Raw genomic sequence first — 22,237 nt, 5'->3', positions numbered from 1 at the left:
GGAATATAATCTTTCATTTAAATCATTTTATTTTCTTGCGTATGAGGAGATCTTTTGCCTTTCTTTCTCCGAGCGTCAATTCTTGTCTTATGTCGTTGTAGCAGCATTCAATGGCACATGCCTACAGTGGAGGAGCAGCAGGAGGAGGCAGCCTCTCCTTCTCAGCAGTGCCCGACCCGCCCGCTATTTTCTTCCCCCCCGTTCCGGATCGCCCCGTCTCCTTTTCGCCCCCTCCGACCGCCCCACCGAAGGCCTACAACACCCAGCGGCGAAAGAGCACGTCCATCCTGGAGGCTCACACCCGCCACTTCCAGCCTGCCTACCCGAGATACGGCAGCAGCCTCCACCCCTTCTCGGGGATGGAGGCCGTGGACGCCCCCTCTCTCTTCATGGTCAATCCCGGTTTCGCCGCAGCGGCTCAGAGACTCGGAGTCGGAGAGCATCTGCATCTCCCAGGACAATCTGACCCATCTTTCTACGGCTATAAGGACCTAAGGGCAGAACAGGAGGAAGTGGTGAGAAGGCTGAGTTTAAATCAAGCTGCCTTATTGGACCATTATGAAGCCATGGCGTATGGCGGCTACACAATGAGTGCACACCAGCTGGGCTTGTTGAACTTCCATCAACAGATGCAGGCAGCTGCTGCAGCCGCCAGTTTGGGCTACGACTCGGGTCCTCACCCAGGCTTCTTGCACCCTCACTTGATGCAAAGACTGAGCGCACACAGTCCAATTAACCAACCTATTCCTGCTTCGTCCGCTGATGTATGCAACCCCGCACAGCAACACTCCACCTACCCACTGTCAGCACCACCGACAATAAGCGACGCCCCTACAGGAAGTGCTTTTGATTACCAATTGGCTGCCGCCGCCGCCAACGACCCGAGTCTCCTGGCCTCCAGACTGTACAGAGCCCGCAGGAGCTCCATGGACCTTCCTCTGGAAGAAAACACCCCGGCAGGCTCTGGCGGCTCCGGCTCGTACCCTCGACTCCAGCCCGTGACGGAGGAGCTGTGTTCCTACGTCAGTCCTGAGCTTCCTTTACCACCAGGAAGTCTCCTCCTGCATAACACATGCCTGAACGCCAAGGACCGAAGTCCAGAACCATCTAGCGACTCTCTGGCCTATTCCGATGCGGGGGAGTTTCTGTCGCCTCCTCCTTTATCCCTCCTCCCTCAATTCGACACTTCGGCCGCTCAGTTCATTCCTCAGTCGTCCTGCGCCGCTGTCTACGACTCGGCCATCGACACCCATGCTCATCCGCCCTCCATGCAGAGCTTTCTCCCGCCCACTCCATGCTCAGACCTCTCACACGGGGGGGCGTCAGCGACTCTACAGGAGTCTCTGGTTGAGAGTACGTGGGCCCGACATGGAGGGGCCGTGGCTGCCCAGCCCGACATGACGTACCATGAGTCATTGCTGGCCATGCAGGCCGCTAACCACACACTGGTACTGAATTTCTACAAAGCTCTAGGAGTTCTAAAGTCACAGGTCCAATTGCATTATTGCAGTTATTACACTACAGCATTCAAATGCTATTTTTTGGTTTACCACGAAATATCAAGGTAACTTTATCTTTATTATAGTAAATATCTGTTAAAAACATGTTAAGTGATAATGCAATCTGACCAGTGAGCTTTATTGCGATCCCTGTTGTACTCCCTGACGATGCTTATATGTTTTCCTGTAGTAAGACCTTTAGTTTAACCCCCGCCAGTCACTGGAGCGCATCTCAGAGTCACAAGCAATGTCTCACTTATAATGTCTTACTTATCATATTTAACTTATTTTATACCTACAGAGCGTGTAAAAACTAGTGGTTACAAAAATGTGGGACATGTTTGCCTGAGACGCGCTTTATAGTTGCAGCTTTGTAAAGCGTCTAAGCCTCCTCCTTCCTAATGTTGTGTATTTGTTTTCGATGTCAGTAAGTAGTATTTTGTGTGTATGTTCATATATGACTGTATATGAAAACAAACGTGCGTTTGTGCAGGTATACTCCACAGCGGGTATACTTGAATATTTGCTTGTACAAATCCAAAGTTGCCATCATAAACTGAGTCTGAGTATATTTAGCACAACGTCATGATTCCTAACATTTGAGGACGTATTGGCGTAGCGGCAAGACTTTGTTGATTTTGTACAGACAAACGCACAAAAACATACAACAAAAGCACGGAGGCTTAGACGAAATGTTTACTTTTATGTGTATTTTAATTGATTTAGTTTTGGTGTTTTATCAATTAAATTGTTTTGTTTTCTTTGTCCTGCCCGGATTGGAAAGTGAGGTCATTTGTAGGTTGTTGTATTTGTTTATTTGAAGGACAAAGTGCAGTTACATTAAAAAGATCGCTTCACCAAATTTAGCACCATGCTAATTTTCCATCTGTAGTCTGTAGGTCATTGGTAGGATTCAAAGGTAACAGCTGCAACCCATCAAACCCTTAGAAAGCTGATCATATTCATCCTTGTTTACTCTTTCTTTTAAATTTTTTTGTATTTCTGTCTGTTTTATACATGACCTTTAGTGTCACGTAGAAAACCTGTTGTTCATAAAACAACAGGGAAAAAAAACGATTTGTCAAGAAAATATAGTGACGCACAAAAAACATCTATGTCTCACTTTTGTTGTCATTTCTTTTTTGTCACTTTATTCAACTTTATTAACCTTGTCAGTACAATAATCCCTCATTTATCACCGTGAATTGGTTCAAGGCCAGACTGTAGTAAATTAATTTCCTTGAAGTAGTTACTATTAGTTATGTATTGAATATTCTCATAGCTAGATCATAAAAAAAATGTTTACGACCATACAGTATTTCAAAATTATGAGAGCCTGCTATACATGAAATAACACCCACATAGTCACATTTACACTCCTTTGATCAAATATAGCAATGCTACTTGAGGCTGAGCCAATCAGTGGCCACGAGACTGAACAGCGCACTCTGAGAATATGCTTAAATAATGTGATAAGAGTCAAGCTACAAACTTTAAAGCACAATGTGACAAGGGACTACTATTTATTTTACAGTAAATCAGTAGTAAGGATGGCTATAAAGTTATAAAATTGACTGCAAACCATTAAAATAGTTATACATCATAGATGTTTTATGGTGACATTTTCCTTTGTATGTGTTATTTGTTTCTTTTTTATTCAATCTTTTGCTCTTGTGTCTCATTTTTATTGCAAATATACTTGCTCAAGCGCTTGCATGTTTATTTGCACTTGGCCTTCTAGGGGTTGAAGAACAATCATGTGAATAAGTGACGTTCATGTTGTTTAGAAGGTGAAAGAAGAGTCTTAAAAGCAAAAGTAGTTGAAATTAGGAGTGTAATACAAGCGTTATTATGTGTGATGTCCTATAATGCTATTAATTCAAGACCTGCATGAGAAAACTTCCCAGCCTAACGAACCTAACCCCAAGCTGTCCACATAATGTGTGTGCGTGCGTGTTGTATTCTATTTAAATATATATTCTTGTGCATGCGTGCATACACAAGATTAAAAGTAGCTTGCGTTTACACTCATGCATCATCAGGTAGCCATAAACATGTTCTGATTATCTCCTGTTTTTGTTCCTTTCTCTCTTTAATATTTTTAAATATAAGAAGCAGGCTCAGGTTTCAAATCCGCAGCCCGCCTCAGGATCCCCGTTATTGGGCCCCGCAGCCTCCCAGCCTGCTCCTCTGGTGACGTCCCAACAGGTAACCACCAAAAACAAACCATGTTAATTTAAATTTGAAATACAGTAATTGTCTATGTGTTATGTTTACCTGATTTGGAACACATTTAACAAAACTAGAAAAGCACTAAGAGAGTGCAGACCTTATTTCCCAAAAGTAAAATAGTCCAGACTGTCTCGACTAGGGGTCCCCAACTACGGCCTTCATAGTAGCGGCCCCGCAAAGACAAAGAAAGTGATTTCTCGGTTTCTTTCATTTCACTCTCGATAACTTAAAAGGTTTTGGGCAGACTTGCATGTAACTTTTAAAAAATGTCATAAATGTGGAATAGACAAAGTAATTCCATTTTGGAGAGGAATCAGATCACAGTCTAGACCAGGGGTCCCCAAAATGTTTGAGTTGGGGGCCACATTGGGCTAAAAGAATTTGGCCAGGGGGGAGGCCAGGCTATGTATTTATCTATCTATGTATCTATCTATCTATCTATCTATCTATCTATCTATCTGTATACATATATATACATATATTCGAATACTAATCGAATCAAATACGTTGTGCGATTCAGAATCGATTTTTTTTTTTTTTTTAATATCGATTTATTTAAAAAAAATATCTATTTATTTATGTATTTATTATTATTATTATTATTTATTTATTATTTTTTTAATCAATCCAACAAACCACTAAACAGCAATACCATAACATTGCAATCCAATTTGAAAACCAAACCTGACCCAGCAACACTCAGAACTGCAATAAACAGAGCAATTGAGAGGAGACACAAACACGACACAGAACAAACCAAAAGTAGTGAAACAAAAATGAATATTATCAACAACAGTATCAATATTAGTTATAATTTCAGCATAGCAATGATTAAAAATCCCTCATTTACATTAGCATTAGACATTTATGAAAAAAAAAAAAAAAAGGAACAATAGTGTCACAGTGGCTTACACTTGCATCGCATCCCATAAACTTGACAATTCACTGTGTCCAAAGTTTTCACAAAGATAAAATAAGTCATAGTTTTGGTTCGTTTAATAGTTAAAACAAATTTACATTGCAATCAGTTGATAAAACATTGTCCTTTATAATTATAAAAGCTTTTTTAAAAAAAAATCTGCTACTCTGCTAGCATGTCAGCAGACTGGGGTAGATCCTGCTGAAATCCTGTGTATTGAATGAATACAGAATCGCTTTGAATCGAAAAAATATCGTTTTTGAATCGAGAATCGCGTTGAATCGAAAAAAATCGATATATTATAGGATCTCGACCCCAAGAATCGATATTGAATCGAATCGTGGGAACCCCAAAGATTTGCATCCCTAATATATATACTGTATATAAATAATGAATATAATAATAACAAAACGTAGTAGAAATGATCTGGATCATCCATCCACCCACATTACCGCTTCCCCTTTTGGTGTCAGGGCAGAATGTGGGGTAAACTCTGGACAAGTCGCCACCTCATCGCAGGACCAACACAGATAGACAACATTCACACACGAGGGACCCTTTAGTGTTCCCAATTATCCCTTCCCCAGGTGCACATCTTTGGAGGTGGGAAAAAGCCACACCCGCACCAAATGTAATCACTTGTTCCTTATTCCATTTCTGATATTTGCTAAAAGTTTAATCAAAACCCACTCATATTATTTTGAGTTATTTTGCTAATTAACTAAATAACTGACTAACAGACAGACAAATCAACAATTATATAACATCCAGTCGGAGAATAAACAACATCGCATGTCCACATGTTCACAATTCAACATGTCTGAAAAGAAATAGGAAGAATCACAGATGATTTATTCCTTCCCCTTCTCCTTATCTCAGCAGATTGTTTATTCAGTTCCTGTGTTTGTCATCTGCACACACACTAAACCATGGGTGTCAAACTCTGGCCCGCCGTGTAATTTCATTTGGCCCTTGAGGCAGTATGAAATTAACATTAGAGCTGGCCCGCCGCTTTTATACTGCGGCGGTAACACCGCATTCACCACTAATTCTCATACTTGCCAACCCTCCCAATTTTCCCGGACTCCCAAATTTCAGTGACCCTCCCGAAATTCTCCTGCTACTTCAAGGCTTGAATGTTTGATTAATTTGTTATTGTTATTTTATTTGCAAATTTATTATTAGCCTGTGGAAAAAGTTTATTTTGATATTTACCTCAGAGGGCTGCAAATAGAAAAGAGGCATTCAATTTTTATTTAAATTTTATTTGATATGCCATTGATATTTTTTTAATGATTATTATTTAAAACTCGATTTGTCATGTCACTATAACGTTATATAAGCCTTGCTTGTTCAATATTCAATGCAAAACTTGTTTGGGTCCCTATTAAAAAGTTAATTTGTTCAACCTTGGCCCGTGGCTCTGTTCAGTTTTAAATTTTGGCCCACTCTATATTTGAGTTTGACACCCCTGCACTAAACCCTTGTTTATCTATTGCTGGTAATCAGTTCCAAACCTGACCGGAGTAAATACATTCACGCAAAGTATGAAAGATTAATTATAAATCGGCAGTCAAAGCTGTCTATAGTAAAAGTGTCCGCTATAGACAGGTAGCCATCATATGCAGCTTGTCAGCCATTTTTATCAGGCTTCGCAGTGGTTGTTGGAGGATGATAGGAAAGAAAGTGTTGGAATAGTAAACACAAGGTAGAGACTTTAGTAGGATAGAGTTTTGTAAAATTCTCCACATCAACATGGAACAATGGAATGAAAATTGAAAAATGCTCTGGCTAGGGTTTATATTTCAAGATCGCTTGTTCGCTCAGTTTGCTGTCAATCAAAAAGGGATTCAGCATCAGACAAATCATCCAATCATCGTGCGGAAGGTTGGCCGTCCGAGGGCACGCCCACTTTCCATACACTTCCAGAGACACTCGGTGTCTGTGGGCGACACAAAGCTGAGCATTTATCCAATGACTGTCTCGTTTGGCTGCGGTGGAACAACGCACTCTATGCTCCTCCATTGAAGTCAATGGTTGGTCAGCTTCAACACTGTTTAATTCACTGTGACGCTATCACAATCAATGAGAAGACAAACACACTGTAGTGCATATTTATTGAATGAAATGTAAAAAAAAAAGAACATATCGACCACTTTTTTTGTATTTCATGGGAAGCTAAGCTTCCCTTGCCGTTATAGAGCAATCGCTACTGGACGTTAGTAATGATGATGATTAGTTGAGAGCAGAGAGCTGCTGTTTGATAATTTATTAAATTTTGAGAATAAATGAGGGGGAGTGCTCGTTAATGCAGGATGTTATGATATTGGTATGATAATGTGATAATATGACGTGTATGCGGTCATAAGTGTAATACGCACTACATCACAAGCCTTGTATGCCAACGTCTGTAATAGGTTTACATAAACCACAAACTAGCGTAAAGTTAATTGACATTATTAATTGAACAGAAACTGTGATATACCGCATCATTGCAGCAAGTGGCTGCTATGCAAAGTAAAAAAAAATATATTCTGGAATGTAAAATAAGTAACTACTATAATGGCCCTACTCGTACTACTATAAACAAGTTTTATAACACTATTCTTTTCTGTAGGAGACAGCTTTTTGTGGCTTCTAAGACAGGTCAGACTGTATTTTCATAGCTATGAAAACCTTCCAAAAACATAATTCAACATTAGGAGTCTTCTCGACATGAAATAACACCCTTTAGTCACCTTTGCACTTCTTTAATCCATTTTAGTAATGCTGCCTGCGCTCTGATTGTGTTGTGCTCATCCAATGGCCAACACTAATATAGTATTGATATTTTTATGTCATTTAAACATTTTTATGCTTGACAAATGCTTACTTTAAGCCAAACATACTTACAATATATTGCTTACTTAATAGAGTGAAACTGCGTTACCACTTTGTAATAGAAAAATAACAGTAAATAATTAAAAGCGAAAACCTATTTGATAATGGAAAGTAAATATATGATTAAAAGTTGTGCACAAATAAAGAATTTTGCATCCATTTTCTACTGCTTGTCCCTTTTGGAGTCGCGGGGGGAGCTGGACTCTATCTCAGCTGCATTCAGGCGAAGGGGGGGGTGGGGTGCATGATCATTTAAAAAAATACAGAAAATAAAGTAGATGAAATGGTTTTGACAGGATATTATTGTATTTCTCTGCAGGTGATTGGGTCAATTCAGTGTGTCAGTTCATGGACACAGAGCCCCACACACACTTTGTTGCAGGCTGCACAAGTACGTCACAGCAGTCATATATAAACTTGAATGAACTCAAAAGTTTGCTTTTCTTTTTCTATTCCTAACTGCAATTGCAAGTATGATTGCTTTGCTTAATTTATTTTTTCAACTTATTTTTTGCTTCATTGCCATCGCTCAGTCATGCGTCCTTAGCCCGTCTCCCAGCATGCAACACGTCTTCCTTCTTCACCAAGCTCACAGAGCACTGGTTCAGGTATCTTTCCTGACTTTTCTGTCTTCCTCTTCTTCCTGCTTTTCGTCACCTCAGCACAGTGTGACCTTGCCCACCTCCACCTGCCTCACTTCTCTTCCAGTGGCCTCGGCCCCTGCCCTTCCTCTTTCCCCTGCCCCTGCATCCGCCCCCCAACCCTTGGCCACCACGGTGCCAATCATCAGTGTAGTCGCGGCTGAAGCTACTAAGCAGGTACTGGAAGTGCGAGAAGAAGCACCGAAATCTTTTTTAGTTGTTGGTAGTGATACAAGCATTATCTAATATTATTGGAGGGCAGGGTGAAAAAAACCCCAACTTGTAACAAGGATTGTTCCAATATTTTGGTATCGGTCCAAAAAACCCTGACTTGTAACAAGTATTGTCCCAATGTTTTGGTATCGGTCCAAAAAAACCCAACTTGTAACAAGGATTGTCCCAATGTTTTGGTATCGGTTAAAAAAAACAACAATTTGTAACAAGTATTGTCCCAATGTTTTGGTATCGGTCCAAAAATGTATTTCAATACTTTTCAAAATAAAGGGGACCACCACAAAATTTCTTTATTGGCCTTATTTTTCACAGAAAATATTATGATACATTAAACTACGGAGCCCCTAAAGGGACATGGGGATTTTTTTTTTTTTTTAGACATGTATCTCGTGCGCACGACAAACTATAATTACCTTCAGCGGCGTTTTCTGTGTTGGCTCCATGTCCGATGATTCATCAGAGAGAAGTAGAATGTTGTTAGACTTGGTGGCTGTGTAGACGCGTAGCATTTTTAGTTTAGTCTGTTCGTACAGCTGGCCCACCGTGACTTCACGGGGCACAGGACTGTGACTGTAATCACAAATGTCAAACTCGAAGTCTTCTATCAGTCCTTTTGATGAATGCCCATTTGCAAAAAACAAGCATTTGCCTGTCTCCAACAGTTCACCCATAGTCACTGATTTCTGGACCGACAGATTCCGTGTTCCTCCTCCTTTTCTCGTTCTAACCTGGTGATACATTCCACTCTCAAAGTGGAGCCATCCCATTTCAACCCGCCGGGTGATTTTGGCTGCATTTTTTTGGCCAGTAGCGGTGCCTTGTACAGTATTAGGAGTTCTTAACCTGTCTCTTAATTTCTGCATGAGGGAGGACTTCACTGTCTCGGCTCCACCCGACTCTTCGTTTGTCACAGTTCTTTGACGGCAAAATGCTCTGAGCGCAAGTCGATCCCCATATCTTTCGATATACTTGCTTAACTCCTTATCTGTCATAATGCCTATGACATTGGTGTCGATCTGTAAAAAGCAAAACGTTTGCTAAATGGTATTTCCTACAGTAAAATAGGTACATTAAAAGTAGGCTATTTCTTACTTTATATAAAAGTTAATAAGTATCCTCACCTTGTCTTCTTTTAGTTTCAGGTATATTCCGCATTTGAAGGAACATGAATAAATCTACTGCAGCCATCTTTGTTTAATAACAGGTATCAAAACTGCTGAGCAACGGGAGATTATGGGCGAGGGACCGTCTTTGTTGGAAATAGAGCCGCATAAACTCCTAAACTGCCATTTTAAAACACACCTCAAACCACGTGCACGCATCCAATGCTTTCTCGTGCGCACGAGATACATGTCTAAAAAAAAAAAAATCCCCATGTCCCTTTAGGGGCTCCGTATTAAACATACGTTTCTTAAAAGATAATTTTATCATTAAATAAGATAGTGAACATACTAGACAACTCACATCCATCCATCCATTTCCTGCCGCTTATTCCCTTTTGGGATCGCAGGGGGCGCTGGTGCCTATCTCAGCTACAATCGGGCAGAAGGCGAGGTACACCCTGGACAAGTCGCCACCTCATCGCAGGGCCTACTAGACAACTTGTCTTTTAATAATAAGCAACTAAAGGCTCTTAAATTGGCTGCTGACAGATGCAGTAACATGTGCCATTTCTCATTCTATTATTTTGTCAAGATTACAATGGATTAATTATGTACTTGTTCATTTACCTATAATATATGCTCTCTTTCTGTTTTAACATGTTCTATCTACACTCATGTTAAAATGTAATAATCACTTATTCTTCTGTTGTTTGATACTTTACATTTGTTTTTTGGTGATACAACAAATTTTGCTATCAAGAAGTTATAGGATTATACATTGGTCATTTTTAAAGTCCTCATGTGTCCAGGGACATAATTCATAAGTTTATAAACGATAAAAAAGACAAAGGATTTAGTGATAACAAAAAATACTGTCGTAATCATTGTGGTATCGACTATGTACGGCTCTTGTACTTCGTATCATTAAAGCCGTGGTTTGTATAGATCCAACCATGGCGTTTGTTTACATTGAGGAGCGCTAGCATGCTGTTGGCAGTTAGGTATTGTATCTTTCTACAGTGTGGATTAAAGCATGTTTAGCATTGTCCTGTTGGGATAATACTTGTGAGAAACATAGTTTATTTGTCACCATGGCGGGGAGGATCAGGGATTTAGACTGTGGATAGACGATAGCCACTAGCTAAATAATGGCTAAAAAGAACAAGAGCTAAGCACCTCTTGAAGATTGGCGCTTCAGTGTTTATAACTTCAACTTTATCATTAGTTTTTAAGCCAAATTGCGTCTATTCTCCCTTTTCTATTTCCACACTGTTTCTGTTTGTAAGTCCTCTGTGCGTTGCGTAATATGCGCGTCTGCTCTCATTAACAGCACACCGGGGAAAAAAAAAAAATTATTTTTCAGAAGAAGTATAGTACCGTTTTTTATTTATTAGTACCGTGGTACTTTATCAGTACCGGTATACCCTACAACCCTACTTGTAACTCAAATTTATGCTTGCAACTTAAAGCATGGCAAAAATCCAAGAGGCATCCTGAATCTCAAAATTGAGATTAAATTGAGGTACCACTGTATTTATTGTTATTTTATTTTGATTTATTATTATGTATTTTTAACTGTGCCTCTGTACGCCTTGCAGTCTGTCTCTCAGCCCTCGGAGTTGTCCCACTTTCAGCTCCAACCACCCCATGCATCCACAGAGAGGTAACCCATTGCATATTGCTGGATTAGATGATAAACGCCACATTTCATAACTAAAATCGATAAAAAAGTCTCCCAAATATTCCACAAAGTCAATGAATGATTTCTATTTCATCTGTAGTGGACATTTGTTTTCTTTTATCTTGTCAGACTTACATATTTCAGAAAAAAACATCAACAACATTGTTATACAGAACATAAACGTCCACTGCAAAGGACACTAGAGGTTCTGAAAAAAGTCTGAATGTCTTGTCTGCTTTTTGTCAGTGGCTACTCTGAGACCTCGGGCCTGAGCGACGGCAATGAGGGAGGAGGCGGGGGGCGCCATGAGGGGCGCTCCATCAAGCGACACCAGAGGCGCTCCGTGCGAAGCCGATCGCGCCACGAGAAACTTGCTAAGGCCAAACTCAACGTCCTCAATGTACTCGCCAGAAGACACCTTGACTTCTCGTACATTTGTCTCATTGCCTTTCTGTGATTGTATAGATTTCCAAGCGCGGCGACAGGGTGGCAGAGTGCCAGCTGGAGACCCACAACAGCAAAATGGTCACCTTTAGGTTTGACCTGGATGGAGACAACCCAGATGAGATCGCTCAGATTATGGTAGTTGATGATCATCTGTGCTTCAGTGCTTCATCTAACACAGAATATGTCCGCTGTCAGGTCCAGAGTGAGTTCATCCTAGAAAGCGAGAGGGAGTCATTCATCGAGCAGGTCCGAGAGGTGATAGAGAACGCAGATGAAAAAGGCCTGGAGAGAGACACCAGCGGCCAGGTGGACATCTTTCTCACAGCTGCATCAAGTGCATTTTTGCACATTCATAACTCATCATTTTGTTGTACTGGCTTTACAGATGACCGGTGACATGACACAGCAAAATCCTGCTATATCAGTCCCCATGCCAGGTGATCATGGTTATCATATAACACTTGCCTTTACAGTGTTTCCCACAGGTCAGGCATCTATTTGTGGTGGTGTGGTCGGGTGGCTGGGGGGTGGTGGGGGCTTGGGGGGGCGGTGGCAGCGGCGGCGATGACCAAGAAGAACACGGAGTTGGAATATAGTTACAACACTTTATGTACATATTTATATACATATTTATATAATATTATTCCATCCATCCATCCATCATCTTCCGCTTATCCGAGGTCGGGTCGCGGGGGCAACAGCCTAAGCAGGGAAACCCAGACTTCCCTCTCCCCAGCCACTTCGTCTAGCTCTTCCCGGGGGATCCCGAGGCGTTCCCAGGCCAGCCGGGAGACATAGTCTTCCCAACGTGTCCTGGGTCTTCCCCGTGGCCTCCTACCGGTTGGACGTGCCCTAAACACCTCCCTAGGAGGTGTTTTTATAATATTAACATATTTATATATATATATGTATATATGTAACTACAAGCTCCATTCACAGACAGAGTCCCATTGCTTTTATGAGTCAAAAGCCCCAAAAAATGTTTTTATTTATTTTATTTATTTATCCATCCATCCATTTTTCTACCGCTTATTCCCTTTTCGCGGGGGGCGCTGGCGCCTATCTCAGCTACAATCGGGCGGAAGGCGGGGTACACCCTGGACAAGTCGCCACCTCATCGCAGGGCAAACACAGATAGACAGACAACATTCACACTCACATTCACACACTAGGGCCAATTTAGTGTTGCCAATCAACCTATCCCCAGGTGCATGTCTTTTATTTTTAATTTGTGGCGGCCGTAATTCTTTCATGGCGGGCCGCCACAAATAAATGAATGTGTGGAAAACCCTGCTTTAGGTCTGACCCCACCCAATATTGATATCAAGTATAGGTCTGATGTCAGCACACAAACACACAAACCATATCCTGCCGTGTCCTTACTTGAGCAAAGCTAGACAGCCAATTAACATTTAAATGTCCTCCAATAAGCACACAGGGTTGATCTTTTTTTCTATTTTACTCAAGTCATTTACAAAAGATAAACATGGTAGACTGGTTGAACTTCTAATTATGACAAATAAATACTTTTATTTGTTAAAACTACACTGTCAAACCATTGAATAGTGGTGTTCTTGTTATATTTATTCAAGTTACAATCAGCCCATTTAAAGACGGTACAAGTCCATTCCAGATGGTTGATAAAAAATAGTTAAGTGTTTGTCATTCCCACAATTTTTGTTTGACAAATTTTAACTTCTTCCACACTACAAAATATTAAAAGTCTCTAGGAGTCCTGCAGATATCGTTGTGAATCAATATTGTTATCGGCCAATACTCAAGGCGCCAGTCTACCTACTCAGTGGCCTAGTGGTTAGAGTGTCCGCCCTGAGATGGGTAGGTCGTGAATTCAAATCCCAGCCGAGTCATACCAAAGACTATAAAAATGGGACCCATTACCTCCCTGCTTGGCACTCAGCATTAAGGGTTGAAATTGGGGGTTAAATCACCACAAATGATTCCCGGGCGCGGCACCGCTGCTGCCCACTGTTCCCCTCACCTCCCAAGGGTGATGGGTCAAATGCAGGGAATAATTTCGCCACATTTAGTATGTGTGTGACAAACATTAGTACTTTAACTACTTTAACTTTAGGTATGGTATCAGAAGTGTAAAAGTTGTATCGAGCCACCTTTACTTGTCTTCCTGCTGCTGGAATTGCAGCTCCCTGTAATTTTTAATTCTGCCTGCTTTCCAGACACGCTCCCAAGTGCCTCATCACAGGTGGTGCACTCAGCAGGTCGCAGGTTTATTGTCAGCCCCGTACCTGAAGCCCGGCTAAAAGAACCAAGCTTTCCCGCCTCTACCTCACCATCTCTTACACCTTCAGTCGAGACAGGTGAGCATTTAACTTGACCTCCTTATACAGTATAGACTTAATTGTTCTTTGTTTTTTTTTTGTCCTGTCCAGCTATTTAGGCAAATCATATTGTTGATTTACAAATTTACATTATAAAGTAACGAATGAATTGTGATCCCACCTTGTCAATTCCAGTGCTCGGTATCTGTAATTTGTTGGTGAAGGTCCGTCAAAGGCCGAATTGTACCAAAACTTTTTTTTCCCCACAGGAAATAATATAAATCCATTTAACATGTTCCAGACGACCCATAAATATGAACATAAACACATCTTATAGAGGATAATTGTAGTCGTACATGCAGAAACAATGTGAAATGCATGTAAATAATGAATAAATTTGGCATTTGACATCACTTTGTTGAAGGTTGTTGTTGGTGATGACCTTCATACTTTGCTACAAGTTCTTCTTAAATTCAATACTGTTTCTCGCCTTCTTCGTCAAAGTGCTGGCATTCACAAATGTCTTTGGCCCCAAGGTGGATTATTTTGCAGTTGTGTCCAATAAAAAAAAAATCACAAAGGCTGATCCGCCAATACATGGATTTTTGGACACTCAAGTGATAAAAAATAGTTGTATGAGCAATGTTTCTCCTTATGGTCAAAAGGGTACGAAAAAAGTATCTGAAAGCAAAATTTGGGGCGTTAAAAAAAACGATCGCTTGCTGCACATAACCATCAGCTTTCATAAATGATCAATAGAACAACTCCAAAATAATCAATTCAGATCAAAACCCATGAATTTGTAACATAGAACCACCAAACATCCACTTCCTCTTTTTTCACAGTTGCTCGGGCATCAGATTTGAGCTTGTCCAAATCTGCGGGCGCCGTCAGCCTCCAACAAGCCTTTTCAGAGCTACGACAGAACAAGACTCTTTTGGATGCTGGACCGAGCACTGCCCCCGCCTCCATCCTAGCCTCTTTCCTGTCCGCTCATCCTGCAGCATCCTCGGCCTCCTCACCGCCTCCTGCTGTGGAAGGTGCTTCTTCAGCACAGGAGGATGCTTCTCCTTCCGCTTCCTCCTCCACTCTGACTGTGGTCAATCAGTCATTTCCCATCCAAGGAATGTCTCAAAGCCAAGAGGCGGTACCCACTTCAGTCCCTTCCACCTTAGCGCTCAGCAACATGGCCTCGACGATGCTCACATCTCCTCCTGCCTCCCTTGTGTACTCAGCCCCCTCAGAAGTTCTGCCTGATCATGCCTCCGCCTCCTCCACCTCTTTCTCTGTTATCCCAACTTCCTCCCCCTCCTCATCCTCCTCCTCAGTGCAGTCCACCTCGGTGCACTCACAGCCGCAAACAACTGCCCTTTCTGGGCAGACGCACGCTCACTGTGGAGAATGTGACGCCAGGTGAGCTTTGATGGATTTATTCAAGAAAAGACGGGAGTTATTCAGACTAAGTTGTGTTCTTCCAAGGTGTGATCCGTCAATGGAGTGCCAAAGCAAGCCGGACGACATCCAAGCCCTGGAGAAGAAGCTGCGCTCTCTCTTCATGGACCTGGGCGGAGGGGTGGGCTCCACCCAGGGAGACCTGCTGCCTGATGCTACCTCTGCAGCCTCCGCCGAGGGGACATCCTCCCCGGTGGGCACCTGCTCTACCTCCACATCTGTCGCCCCCAGCCAGTCAGCCAATCCTTCTCAGCCCCCTATCAGTTTGGCGCTAGGGTCTCCTGCTCCCCCACAGCAGAGCTGTGGCACACCTACGTCAACTCCTGCACTAGCAGGTAAGACTACTTGCTTGTTGGTCCCTAACCTTATCTTTGCCAAATATATCATTAAAACATCAAATCAATCCTGACTTATCATCTGGGAGAGCCTGGAGTAGCCGCAGGTACTCGCTGTTCCTCTTGCCTAAAAGCCGCACTGAGGTGCAAGACGGGGAGATGACCGACGGCACCAGAACATGCTCACCATATAGCTATAGTTTACTTGTTGTCACCTCCTTTCACTCTCCGAGCCACATTGTTGACGGCTGTATACTTTGCTGCTAATCATATTTGGATGATTGATTACAATCCAAACACTGTTAATTCCGAACCAGTAGTAGCTCAAGAGCAGGGGTGTCCAAACTGTGTCTGCAAATTGGCCCGTGACCAGTCAAGGGATTTATAAAGATTCAGTGCTCTTTGCACACTGTTTTAATTGAGAATACTTAGATTAGATTAGATTAGATAGTACTTTATTTATTCCGTCAGGACAGTTCCTTTAGGAAAATTACAATTTTCAGCACAATCCCATTCAAGATCAGACAAACATTACAGGGAGACAGAACAGGATCGCTGACGGGTCTGCCGGCTTCCAGCGCCCCTTACAAAAAAGATGACATACAGGTAAACAGGGGGGGTATGGGAGAAAAGAATAGAAGATTAAAATAAAATTGAAAAATAAAAATTAAAAAAAATCGGTCTTAGCCTGGGCCCTGGACTGGGGGTGCAGACTGAGGCCAAGGGAAAAAAAAAAAAAAAAAAAAACAACAACAACTCATAGCCATAGTACACATCCCTCTTACATGTGTGTAAGAGGGAAACATCAAACATCAAAGAACACAGAGGACATTAAAGACTTGACAGTTTCATCAATCAATCAATCAATGTTTACTTATATAGCCCTAAATCACTAGTGTCTCAAAGGGCTGCACAAACCACCACGACATCCTCGGTAGGCCCACATAAGGGCAAGGAAAACTCACACCCAGTGGGACGTCTGTGACAATAATGATTATGAGAACCTTAGAGAGGAGGAAAGCAATGGATGTCGAGCGGGTCTAACATGATACTGTGAAAGTTCAATCCACAATGGATCCAACACAGTCGCAAGAGTCCAGTCCAAAGCGGGTCCAACTCAGCAGCGAGAGTCCCGTTCACAGCGGAGCCACCAGGAAACCATCCCAAGCGGAGGCGGATCAGCAGCGCAGAGATGTCCCCAGCCGATACACAGGCAAGCAGTACATGGCCACCGGATCGGACCGGCCCCTCCACAGGGGAGAGTGGGACATAGAAGAAAAAGAAAAGAAACAGCAGATCAACTGGTCTAAAAAGGGAGTCTATTTAAAGGCTACAGTATACAAATGAGTTTTAAGGTGAGACTTAAATGCTTCTACTGAGGTGGTATCTCGAACTGTTACCGGGAGGGCATTCCAGAGTACTGGAGCCCGAACGGAAAACGCTCTATAGCCCGCAGACTTTTTTTGGGCTTTGGGAATCACTAACAAGCCGGAGTCCTTTGAACGCAGATTTCTTGCCGGGACATATGGTACAATACAATCGGCAAGATAGGATGGAGCTAGACCGTGTAGTATTTTATACGTAAGTAGTAAAACCTTAAAGTCACATCTTAAGTGCACAGGAAGCCAGTGCAGGTGAGCCAGTACAGGCGTAATGTGATCAAACTTTCTTGTTCTTGTCAAAAGTCTAGCAGCCGCATTTTGTACCAACTGTAATCTTTTAATGCTAGACATGGGGAGACCCGAAAATAATACGTTACAGTAGTCGAGGCGAGACGTAACAAACGCATGGATAATGATCTCAGCGTCTTTAGTGGACAGAATGGAGCGAATTTTAGCGATATTACGGAGATGAAAGAAGGCCGTTTTAGTAACGCTTTTAATGTGTGCCTCAAAGGAGAGAGTTGGGTCGAAGATAATACCCAGATTCTTTACCGTGTCGCCTTGTTTAATTGTTTGGTTGTCAAATGTTAGAGTTGTATTATTAAATAGAGTTCGGTGTCTAGCAGGACCGATAATCAGCATTTCCGTTTTTTTGGCGTTGAGTTGCAAAAAGTTAGCGGACATCCATTGTTTAATTTCATTAAGACACGCCTCCAGCTGACTACAATCCGGCGTGTTGGTCAGCTTTAGGGGCATGTAGAGTTGGGTGTCATCAGCATAACAGTGAAAGCTAACACCGTATTTGCGTATGATGTCACCTAGCGGCAGCATGTAGATGCTGAAGAGTGCAGGGCCAAGGACCGAACCCTGGGGAACTCCGCACGTTACCTTAACGTAGTCCGAGGTCACATTGTTATGGGAGACACACTGCATCCTATCAGTAAGATAAGAGTTAAACCAAGACAGGGCTAAGTCTGACATACCAATTCGTGTTTTGATACGTTCTAATAAAATATTATGATCGACGGTATCGAAAGCAGCGCTAAGATCGAGGAGCAGCAACATAGATGACGCATCAGAATCCATCGTTAGCAATAGATCATTAGTCATTTTTGCGAGGGCTGTCTCCGTCGAGTGATTTGCCCTGAAACCGGATTGAAAGGTTTCACATAGATTGTTAGACGCTAAGTGTTCATTTAACTGCTCCGCAACAATTTTTTCGAGGATTTTTGAAATAAAGGGAAGGTGAGACACCGGTCGGTAGTTTACCATGAGGTCAGGATCGAGGTTAGGTCTTTTAAGAAGAGGATGAATAACCGCTTTTTTGAATGCTAGGGGAACAGTGCCCGAGGAGAGTGATAAGTTTATAATATTTAGCACTGATGGACCTAATAATACAAAGAGCTCCTTGATCAGTTTCCCAGGAAGAGGGTCAAGTAAACATGTTGTTTGTTTTATTCCATTTACACGTTGTAACAATTCCTCTAATGTTATTTCCTCAAAACGAGAGAAACTATTTTGGAGGGCAGTATCCGCCGTATATACAATCGTGTCAGTGTTAATAGAACCCTGTTGTAGCTGGGACGCATTGTCTTTAATCTCTTTTCTAATGACTTCAATTTTCTTACTAAAGAATTGCATAAAGTCCTCAGCTGAGTGGGTGGAGCTACTGGAAGGAGTCCCTTGTTGGGTTAGCGATGCTACCGTACTAAACAAAAATTTAGGATCGTTTTTATTACGGTGGATGAGATTTGAGTAATAATTAGCTTTAGCTAAGGTAAGCATGCGTTTATAAGTTATTAAACCATCACTAAATGCTTGATGGTGCACCTCAAGTTTAGTCGTGCGCCATTTGCGTTCCAGCTTTCTGCATAATAATTTCTGAGCTCTAGTTTCTTCTGTAAACCACGGGGTGCGCTTTTTTGGAGCCTTTTTTAACTTTAGCGGTGCTATGTTATCAATGGTTTCGCGCAGGGCGTCGTTAAAGTTGTTAGTGAGGTTATCAATAGAGCCCACATACTTTGGGAATGGTGCCATTACCGAGGGCAGTAGGTCAGCAAGAGTTGTCGTTGTGGCCGTATTAATGTTGCGGCTGCTATAGCAGTTATTATTATTATTAGTTTGACGAACATGCGTCTGAACCTCGAATTTTATAAGGTAATGATCGGACAATACTTTAGTATACGGGAGTATCGTAACTTTGGAAGCGGTGATACCCCTGACAAGCACTAGGTCTATCGTATTACCGTTGCGATGCGTGGGTTCATTTATTATTTGTGTGAGACCACAGCTATCAATTATACTCTGGAGCGCTACGCACGGTGGGTCCGATGGGGTATTCATATGGATATTAAAGTCCCCCATTATGATTATATTATCGGCGTGTGTCACTAGATCAGCAACGAACTCTGAGAATTCATTGATAAAGTCCGAACAGGGCCCTGGGGGGCGGTAGATGACAGCCAGGTGTAGAGGCAGCGGTGTGACAGACCTCATAGTAAGCACCTCACACGATTTATATTTATTATTTATGTTAGGACTAAGGTTAAAGTTTTCGTTGTATATTAGTGCGACCCCCCCACCCCTTTTAAGCGGACGGGCAATATGCGCATGTGTAAAGTTAGGAGGACATGCCTCATTTAGCGCAAAAAAGTCGTTTGGTTTAAGCCAGGTTTCGCTGAGACCGATGACGTTAAGATTGTTGTCTCTGATGATATCATTAACTAACAACGTTTTGGGAGACAATGATCTTATGTTTAAAAAACCTATATTATAGGTAGTGGGCTGTTTTAGGGAATTTTTGATCAAATTATCCGTAGTAGCAATATTAATAATGTTGTGTTTATTATGCCCAGTGCATTCAGTATAATTACGACCATATCTAGGAATTGATACGACGGGAATGTTCTGATTGTTTGATTGTTGCTTTGATAAACTGCACGCATCATGGTTAGCCTCCTCAGTAACGGGGATTTTCCGATTGTTTGTTTGTTGCTTTGATAAACTGCACGCATCATAGTTAGCCACCTCAGTAAAACACATGTCCAACTCTGAAACACTCAAAGCAGAAAAAACTTGTTCTAATTTAACAGACTCCTTACCCAGACCAGTAGTCTCGCATCTTTCATCTAAATCCGTCTTCAGGGTGGAGGAAAGTGGTGTTCTGTGGGGATTAGCCTTCTGCTTTGTTTTTAGCCCCGCTCGACATCCGCGTTTCCGATCACACCGCTGGCGTCTGCTCCGTAGACGGCCCCCGCTGCTACTATACTCCCCTGCTTCACAGGCCGCTGGATGTAGCCGCCGATGTATCCCCATGCTAGTTAGCATGTTTAGCACGCCCGCGTCTATCAGTCCAAAACGGCCCGATATGTCCATATCCAGAAGTGTCTGGCGGTCGTACGTGATCACGGAGTGACCACGATGCGAGCCAGCCATGAAGTCTGCAGAACTGTCCGGCATTTCCGCCAAATGTTCCATCTTTAGCAAGAGCACCGCAGTGTCGCAGCCCGTCCGGGCGCCGCCATCTTGCATAGTTTAACTAAAGTTGATTTGCCACCAGCCTGTGGACAACATTAAAACTGCAAATCAGTGAACAGAAACTGTACTCTGAAGTCAGTACATCACAGCATATACTTAAGTGACCCAAACCAAAAAACATTTTTTCACTTATGGTGAAAGAAAACAACTCAACACACATAGTCACAAATAACTCAACCTTCTTATTGAACTTTGAGGACAATACAAAAAGTACCATTTATAATACGAGATTACACCCATTTAAAGTTAAAGTTAAAGTACCAATGATAGTCACACACACACTAGGTGTGGCGAAATTATTCTCTGCATTTGACCCATCACCCTTGATCACACCCTGGTAGGTGAGGGGAGCAGTGGGCATCAGCTGTGCCGCGCCCGGGAATTATTTTTGTTGATTTAACCCCCAATTCCAACCCTTAATGCTGAGTGCCAAGCAGGGAGGTAATGGGTCCCATTTTTATAGTCTTTGGTATGACTCAGCCGGGGTTTGAACTCACGACCTACCGATCTCAGGGCGGACACTCTAAACATTAGGCCACCGAGTAGTTGAAACCACTCCAATATACTGTGGGGAAATGCAAAACACTCTCTCTACTCTCTCTATCCATATTTGGCAAATATAGCTGCTTGATATTTCTGAGTGATTACAAAACTTTAAAGAGGTCGTCACTGAAGTAAACAGGGTAGGAGTTGAACTTTCACATCTTCTTGATACCCAATTGTATTAATTATATGTACATTTTATTAATAAACCCCGCGATTCCGAAAGGGACAAGCATTTGAAAATGCATGGATATGGTAACATACCGTATTTTTCGGACTATAAGTCGCAGTCTTTTCCACAGTCAAGCGGGGGTGAGACCCGGCCAAACCATCCATCCATCCATCCATTTTCTACCGCTTATTCCCTTTCGGGGTCACGGGGGGCGCTGGCGCCTATCTCAGCTACAATCGGGCGGAAGGCAAAAAAAAAAAAATTTTTTTTTATAGTTTGGCCAAGTCTCACCCCCGGCCAAACTACAAAAAAAAATGCGACTTATAGTCCAAAAAATACGGTAATATGTATATATATTAATCAATCAATCAAACATTATTTATATAGCCCTATATCACGAGTGTCTTAAAAGGCTGCACAAGCAACAACCACATCCTCAACCCAATGGTATTACAATGAGAAACCTTGGAGGGCACCGCAGATGTGGGGACCCTCACACCCAAGGGCGACGGGTGCGATGGACGTCGAGTGGATCTAGACCATAGTGTGAGAGTCCAGTCCATAGTGGGACCACTAGTAGATCATCTTGGGTGGAGATATAATATATATATAATATATATGTTTGTGTATATAATATACGTATACATATATATATGTGTGTGTGTGTGTGTATATATACTGTATATATATATATATATATATATATATTTATATATATACGTACGTGTGTGTACACGTCTATGTATAGGCTATATATAAATTACATAGAGTTGGATTTTGGCCACCGAAGTTTGGACACCCCTGTCCTAGAGTATTTCTTATTAGCCATCAAAAAGGTATTGTTTTGACATGACGGATTGTAAACACAGGTCACAACACCGGA

General features: G+C 42.1%; 1 protein-coding gene across 21 annotated transcripts in view; it reads left to right on the top strand.

Moving 5' to 3' along the window:
* wnk1b (WNK lysine deficient protein kinase 1b) overlaps positions 1-22,237 on the top strand; it is a 137,711-nt gene that overhangs the window by 91,406 nt on the left and 24,068 nt on the right. For 12 of the 21 annotated variants that reach the window (XM_061912287.1, XM_061912286.1, XM_061912283.1 and 9 more), the window contains 12 exons: positions 102-1,448; positions 3,612-3,707; positions 7,850-7,921; positions 8,193-8,348; positions 11,107-11,171; positions 11,436-11,589; positions 11,655-11,771; positions 11,832-11,942; positions 12,022-12,073; positions 13,832-13,972; positions 14,779-15,346; positions 15,413-15,720. In XM_061912287.1, coding sequence (XP_061768271.1) covers positions 102-1,448; positions 3,612-3,707; positions 7,850-7,921; positions 8,193-8,348; positions 11,107-11,171; positions 11,436-11,589; positions 11,655-11,771; positions 11,832-11,942; positions 12,022-12,073; positions 13,832-13,972; positions 14,779-15,346; positions 15,413-15,720 — 3,187 coding nt within the window. Of the gene's footprint in view, positions 1-101; positions 1,449-3,611; positions 3,708-7,849; positions 7,922-8,063; positions 8,139-8,192; positions 8,349-11,106; positions 11,172-11,435; positions 11,590-11,654; positions 11,772-11,831; positions 11,943-12,021; positions 12,074-13,831; positions 13,973-14,778; positions 15,347-15,412; positions 15,721-22,237 lie in introns of all 21 variants that reach the window. The other 9 variants (XM_061912282.1, XM_061912288.1, XM_061912296.1 and 6 more) reach the window with 9 other exon arrangements.

The sequence above is a fragment of the Nerophis ophidion genome, linkage group LG10, assembly GCF_033978795.1.
Source record: "Nerophis ophidion isolate RoL-2023_Sa linkage group LG10, RoL_Noph_v1.0, whole genome shotgun sequence".
NCBI classification, from domain to species: Eukaryota; Metazoa; Chordata; class Actinopteri; order Syngnathiformes; family Syngnathidae; genus Nerophis; species Nerophis ophidion.
This window is presented reverse-complemented; position numbering and strand designations above follow the sequence as displayed.